The 7,394-nt window shown below is 30.8% G+C and overlaps 1 protein-coding gene across 2 annotated transcripts; it reads right to left on the bottom strand.

Annotated features, from left to right (window-relative positions):
• Nucleotides 1-1,895: 1,895 nt before the first annotated feature.
• LOC107604750 (uncharacterized) lies at nt 1,896-4,285 on the bottom strand. Of its 2 annotated transcripts, none has more exons than XM_016306414.3 (3): nt 3,157-4,285; nt 2,660-3,082; nt 1,896-2,569 (listed from the first exon to the last, which is right to left on the bottom strand). In XM_016306414.3, exons 1-3 carry the CDS (start codon nt 3,659-3,661, stop codon nt 2,319-2,321), a joined length of 1,179 nt encoding a protein of 392 aa, XP_016161900.1. In that variant the 5' UTR covers nt 3,662-4,285; the 3' UTR covers nt 1,896-2,318. The 2 variants fall into 2 exon arrangements, with proteins under 2 accessions (XP_016161900.1, XP_020960388.1); XM_021104729.2 differs by having other exon boundaries at nt 2,813-3,082; nt 3,157-4,283.
• Between the last annotated feature and the right edge of the window lie 3,109 nt (nt 4,286-7,394).

Raw genomic sequence — 7,394 nt, 5'->3', positions numbered from 1 at the left:
TTTACTTTTCACAAAATAACCCTAAAAAATGATATTTTGACTTTTAAAGATGATTTCAGTTTGAAAAATACACCCATTGTAAGAATATGTATTTAAAAAGACTCTAAAACTCAGATTTTAAAACTATTTTATTTACGATTACTTAAAAAATAAGATCTTTTCACTCTCCAAATTCAGTGATTTTACATTAATTTAATTTCTTTTGTTTTTTTAATTAATAGCAAACATATCAAGAAAATTAAAATAAAAAGCTCTAGTAATCAATTAGTTTTTCATTTTTTTATATATCGTTTAAATAATATTTTAGCCAATAAGTTATAACTCAAATGGTATAATCTCTCCATATTCACTTAAGAGGTCGCAGGTTTGAGTTTCCTATCTTTAGTAAAATAATAATAATAATAATAATAATAATGTTTTAAACATTTTAATAATTTTAGATTAAATACATGAGTTGTTTGTCACTTTTAAAAAAATATATAATATATTTGATCTATTGAGATGATCTTTGGAATATCAAATATCATTTTTTTATTGTCATTTTGTCAAAAGAAAAGTTTAAGGAGCCAAAAATGTTCATTTACTCAATTTATATAAAAAAATATTGTGGTAAAAAATACTTATTTAACCATAAATATAAATATGTAGATTGCAATTATTCAGAATGTATTATTGTATAAATTATTTTAGGAGTAATGTTAGGAAGACAAAAAAAACAGTCAGAACTTGTTTTATTTAGCATTCATTAATTGTCACAACAACTAATGAATGTTAAATAAGACAAATTATGACTGTTTTTTGCTGATTTTCTTTGGTTACCAAACATTTCCGTTATTTTAGATACAATGATGTATGATATCCGCGCTGATGAACATAAACCACGATCGCCAGCATATCTCTCATTTGTAGGTTTGAAAATTTATTATTAATTAGCTGGAAATATACTACAAATGTTAATAATTAAACATTAGTACTAGCCAAAAACAAACCCAATCATCTAGTAATTGTTACAAAAGAATTAATTGAACCATATATTAATAATAGATAGGAATAATTGCCGGTGCATGTCAAATATGGTCAAACATCTAATACCAAACACCCATATAATAGCCAAAAGAAAAGTCACCAAACCCAATGACAAGATGCAACATTGAGAAAAGCCTTTCAAAAACATGTTCCAGGGTGGTGAGTGAGTCATGGAAATAATGACCAGTCCCTATAGTCAAGAAACTTTGGCTTCAGATTAATAACAAAATGCCAAAAGTGACACAGCCTAACAATACCCCCCTCAACCCGCTTCTTCTATAGCAGGTTCAGTCCAAAAAATAAAAGTTAAAATAGGAAGCAAAAGAAAAATATTACAAGTGTGGTGGTAATACTCACTGTTTTTAAGGTCTCTCCATTATAAACTAATATAATTATCAGATTAAATTGCATATATTATATCTTTTAGATGTAGTTCTTTTCTAAATTTTACATTTTAACTTCTTTTCTTTTTGAGTTTGAGAAGTATTCTTATTCATAGGTCTGACATTCATATTTATGAATTAAAAAATCCAAATGATCCAGTTTGTAATCTGTTATTAGAATTAATAAGTCTGCAATTGTTCATTTGAAAAAATTAAAATCTTTTTTATTGGATGATCCTGATACATTCTAAAATATCGAAATTTTTTATGAATGAAAGAATAATATCACTATTTTTTTCAATAAAATAACAAAGTGGATACATGACTCATTTCATACTTAAAAAATCGTAAAAAATATTTTGATAACACAGGTACTTATGTTTCAATGATATCCCACAATTAACGCTTTATTTTTGTGTACCCGAGTGCCATTTTTTATCTTTTACTATATTAATACTTAAAAAAATTAATGTATCTAAAAGAGTATATGAAGTCACCTAATGACATATATAAAAGAGTAGTTTGAGAAAAATGAGTACAAGAATATTTTTTCTTGAAAAAAAAATAGCATACCTTTTTGAATCCCATAACTACTCATCATGAGTCATAAGATCATAACAAACATGTCATACTACTAACTACTAAGTACTAAATATTAACCTCTTTCCTTCTTTTTTTTTTTTTTTTTTTCTCTCTCTTTCTCCAAATTTTTGTTTGTTCATCCCTCTATTGATTGCACTTTTTTACTTTAGTTACTTTTAGCCTTTTATGGAACTAACTGTACAAAAGGAAATGCAAAACAGGACCCTACAACAACAGACCCCATTTGAATGCATTACAAACCCAACCAAAACAAAACACAACACTGCCTATTAGCTAGCTTAGCCTCACTTTCCTAACCCTTGGAAATTATGTAGCTCCAACCCCAAGAAAATCAATGAATGCTGGCATGTTGTTAATCTTGTTCCTGATGTTATGGTTTTCACTCTCTCCAGAAATTGAGAGATAGGACCTATTGGTGGTGCCTACTGACTCAGATACTGAGACTTCTGATGATGAGTTATTTGATTCTGAAAAATTTGATTGGTCCACACACTTAAGATTTCCATTATTCCAACCACCATAGAATTTCTCATAACCCACATTCATTCCACCCACACCTGCAATTAATCCCACACCACAAAAACCATATATTAGTATTCATCTAACTAGCAACAATAATTTAATTAGGCCAAATAAAAAATGTTGACCTTGACCAATCTTATGAAAAAATGAAGTAGGAGCAGTTAGTTCTGTTGAGACAGATTCATCTGAGATAGTTAACTGATCATCACTGGCTACATTATTATTGTTTGATGATAGAGTCAATTCCAAAGCCTTGGGTGGAGGAAGAAGAACAACACCTTCTTCAACAGAAGGAGGAGAAAAGACAGGAGGAGGTTTTCTCCTTCTATACATGCTTGATTGCTCTCTCTGCTTTCGAGCCATGATCACATGCCAGTGGTTCTTGACTGCATTATCTGTTCTTCCAGGGAACAGTCTTGCAATCATGGCCCATTTGTTACCATACATTCTGTGTGCGGTTAAGAGTCTCTCCTCTTCTTCTTCACAGAAAGCTCTTCTGTTAATTCTTGGATCTAGCTGATTAAACCACCTTAGTCTACAACTCTTACCTGAAATCACAACAACAAACATTAATGGATGCTTGTTAGATTTAGAGATTCCAAACAAATATTATTATTATTACCTGATCTTCCTTTGAGATGTTCTGCAATGAGGTTCCAGTTTTGAGGGCCATATTGAGAAACAAGGGCCTTGAGTTGTGCATCTTCAGCAGGTCTCCAATGGCCTCTAGCACAGAGTTTCACATGCCCAATTTTTCCTCCATTGGAAGAAGAAGAACAAGGCCCTTTACTATTACCTTCTTCTCTTTCTTCTCCTCCATCTATTTCATCTTCCTCATCGCCAATCTTCAAAGACAAGCTCTTGTTTTCACTGTTGTTGTTGGTTCCCATTTTCCACTTTGAAGAGCTCAAAATCTGAAGCCCCATCATGATAAGTTCAGGATTCTCTACCCCATTTGCATGATGATGATGATGACTCATCACAACAACCCCTGAAGTGTTGGACAGAGAAGGTGGAGGAGGAGGAACAACAAGGGGAAAAGAAGAAGGAGGAACAGGGAGTGAAGGGAAGAACCTACCACCACCATCACTTCCACCATTGTTGAAGTGCTGTGAGCTCATCATCATGGCCAGAAAGAACCAGAGAAGGAAACTGAGCTAAATAGGAGCAAAAGGTTCCAACTTTGGAACCAGAAATTAAAGGAGTTTCAAGCTTCAACACAATGCAAGAGAAAGAACAGTGAATGTGTTGTGAGAATAATGGAGTTTCTGTCTTTCTTTTTTATGATGATTACTGGTTATGTGTTGTGAGAATCAAAAGCGTGAAAGTTGAGGACTTGATAGCACTGTGTTTGTATATTCTCTCTCTTTTGCCCATGATTGATGAGAGAGAGAGAGAGAGAGGAATAAAGAAAAGAAGAGAATGAAGGAAGAAGAGTAAGTAATAGGGGTGGAACCTGAAAGGAAGAAGGAATGAGAAGAAACACCAAAACACCCTTGTTTTTAAAGAAGATGAATAGCAAAAATATAGAAGGGGATGTTTGTAAGCATGGAAGAGAGTTGAATTATGCTGCTTCTTAATTTCTTTTTATTTTTTATTTTTATTTTATAGCAATAACGGAATTAAATTAAAAGGTGAGAAAAAAAGAGAGTAACTCACACGATTCTATTCACTGTATTTTCAATTCTCTGTTTCTATGAGAAAGAAAAGAAATCAGATCAGGATTCAGGGGGGGTCCTTATTTTGAGACTGGTCTTGCAGTTCTCCCCTCTTAACTTAAATAAACTGCATCTATAAAATAAAAAACTACTGTTGGCATAAAAAATGTATACACTAAAATAAAATTAAAACCGTAAATATTTATGTATAAATAGATACGTATATTATTTTATTTTTATATTATAATATATATTCTATAGTAATATCCGATTTTATATTTAATCTTTTGGAAAAGTCTAGGGGGCCAGCAACTTTATCAAATTCTGACCAGCATGTAACCATCAAAGAAGAGTGAGTCATTGGATGAAATCTCACACTAATCTTACACCATTAAAAGCCTCATTGATGGCTATTTGATGGCTATAAACTCCAAAAACTGCTGGCCCCTAGCATTCCTCTAATCTTTTATATACATATATAGTTGAATTGTGAATATTCTTTTTATCTCTTAAATATTCGTTGCATTTATATTTTTAAAATTTTAAAGTATTTCCCTTATTTTTAATATAATTTTAAAAAGAACATACAATAATAATTATAAAAAGAAATGAAGGATAGTGTAGTAAAGTATGAGAGTGTTATTGGTACTTTACGATTTGGTTGTATTTTGGGTGTAGAAAAGTCCATGATGATGTGCATTGTGCAGTGCATGGAGTTCGAGAACCGCTCGTGTGGGTTGTCACTAAACAAATGCTTGGTTTGGGGTGTTCTCTCGGGTTTTGGGCATAAAAACCAGAATCTCTTTGTCTCTTTCTCAAACCACTTTTGCTTTTTCAAACAAAACGGAAAACACACACACACGAATTCTAACCTTATAATAATATTAAACTCAACACTGTTAAAATCATCAATCTCACCACCCTACCACCCTCTTCTCCTTCACGTCTTTCCACGTATCCTTTTTTACCCTCCTCGCTTTACTTCTTTTGCATTCTTTCATTTTCTTTATTATTTTTATTTGCGCGTACGTGTGTGTGGAACATTAAATTGAAGAGAGAAATAGGTACCAGCAATTAAACACCCAATTTAGTTTTCGTATCAAAAGAGAGTGAGTTTTATTATACACCAACTAACCCAAAAGAGAGTTATGTTACTGAAAGTACACTGTTTTGAACCGCTGTATCGAATCTTAAAAAATATTTCTTAAAGAAAAATTATGTAATTTACTATTTAAGATTCTGAAATTTTATTTTTCATTATTTTCTAATCAATCGATATATATTAGTTATGTAACTGTTGTTAAAATTAAAATTATATTTTTTAATAATATTTTTTTTAAATATTACTAAAATAATAAAAAATATATTTTTTTTTTAATTTTAACATTCATTTTTAAAATACTATAGTTACTATAATCACCGTAATAATTAAAATTATAATTTTTTTGGCAACACTTTTTAAAAAGTGTTGCTAAAATAGTAAAAAGATATTACTTTAATTTTAATATCATTTTTTAAAATACTATAGTTACTATAATCATCGTAGAATAAACATATATACCAAAATGACCATATATATATGAAAAATATTTAGCGGTGTCAATTATATTTGTTTGAAAGATAAGAGAGAGGAGTAAAGAAAGGATTTGGGTGTATTCAAATTGTGTGAAATGATTCAATATAGAAGGGTATTTATACGTGCTAAGAGAATCGAAGTAATAAAGACGTAAAATCCTATAATAAATATTCTGATGGGCTAAATAATTCTCTACAAGAAATTATTGGAATAGTGACCAATTTAACGACCGATTTTTTTCGAAAATCGATCGCTAAACCCTTTGCGACAGATTTAGCGACCGATTCTGTTGGTCGCTAATTTAAAAATAGCGACCAATTTTCAACCAATGCTACCAAACTAGTACCAAAGGATATTGGTCGCTAAATCGGTCGCTAATAAAATCGGTCGCTAATAAAATCGGTCGCTAAATGGCGACCACTTTTTTGGTCGCTAAATTGGTCGTTTAGAAAATCGGTCACTAAATAGCAACCAACTTCTCAGTCGCTAAATCGGTTGTTAATAAAATCGGTTGTTGATGTCTAACTTGAAAATCTAAAATCGGTCGCTGTTACTGATTTTCTAATTATAGATTTTTACTAATTATTCACAATACCTATATCGAAATATAGAAATTAAAAGAGACCAAATTCATAAATATATCAAATTTATGATCCACAATCCAAATGTATATTGTTGGCTTACAATCTACAATCCATATTCATGGTATATGGTACATTTACTACTCATATCTTACAACATTAAACCTGTAAATCTACATTGATATTCTAATTTACAAAAAGTAGCACATAATATTGTGTGCAGTTAAGGAAATGAGATTCTGAAAGTAACGTGGTCAGGAGTGCTTATGGAATCAAAAAGCTTTTCACACTGCTCTGATTGGTTAAAAAAGAAAAACTAATCCAACTTGATACACCTGGAAAGGGAAACATTAAAGAAGCAATCAGATATATGACATAATAAAAAACTTTCATCTTTTAAGGAAACTTTTTGGGACACCTATAATCAGTAAACAGAGTATCCTATTGAACATCATCTACTGAAAAAAATTAACATACCATATTAAAAGCTGATTTTGAATGCAGGATGCAATATACATAAGATGTGAATACAAAAGAATACAATTTCTATTGAAATCTCCCATTTTTGCATGTGCCAAAGGAATTGTATCCCATGATTTTATTAGATTTAGCTATCACCAAAAGTAATAATCTGCCCAAGTGCATGTCTCGCATGAAGCTGCAACAATAGAAGAAAATTAACATAATACTTAACAAAAGTATAAAATGAATTCAGTTTGGGATGAAGAATAAAAGACCTTCACATCTATGTGAGAATCATTGACCATCCTCTGTATTTGAGAAACTATGCCAAGCCTATGCAAAATCATAATTTGACCAAGTGCATTGGGACTTTCAAGAAGAGTGAGATTAACTATAACCCAAATAGAAGTTGAGCGTAAATGCCAGTTATTATTCTGTAGAAACTGGTTGAAAATTATCTTAGAGTAAACATATATAATGTAAACACACATGCATGATGCAATAAGCATAAAAAAGATAGATGAAGGAATGTCTTGAACCAAAAGAAATTAAATGTGTGATCCCGGATATTCATATAATAATG

Source organism: Arachis ipaensis, chromosome B6, assembly GCF_059453495.1.
Source record: "Arachis ipaensis isolate K30076 ecotype BB chromosome B6, ASM5945349v1, whole genome shotgun sequence".
Taxonomy (NCBI): Eukaryota; Viridiplantae; Streptophyta; class Magnoliopsida; order Fabales; family Fabaceae; genus Arachis; species Arachis ipaensis.
This window is presented reverse-complemented; position numbering and strand designations above follow the sequence as displayed.

Bases quoted from the DNA above. Each gene is read 5' to 3' on its own strand.
- LOC107604750 (XM_016306414.3), bottom strand. From the start codon at position 3,661: ATGATGATGAGCTCACAGCACTTCAACAATGGTGGAAGTGATGGTGGT. The intron at 3,083-3,156 runs GTAATAATAATA...TTGTGATTTCAG, and splicing joins ACATCTCAAAGGAAGATCAG to GTAAGAGTTGTAGACTAAGG. The intron at 2,570-2,659 runs GTCAACATTTTT...GATTAATTGCAG, and splicing joins TTTTCATAAGATTGGTCAAG to GTGTGGGTGGAATGAATGTG.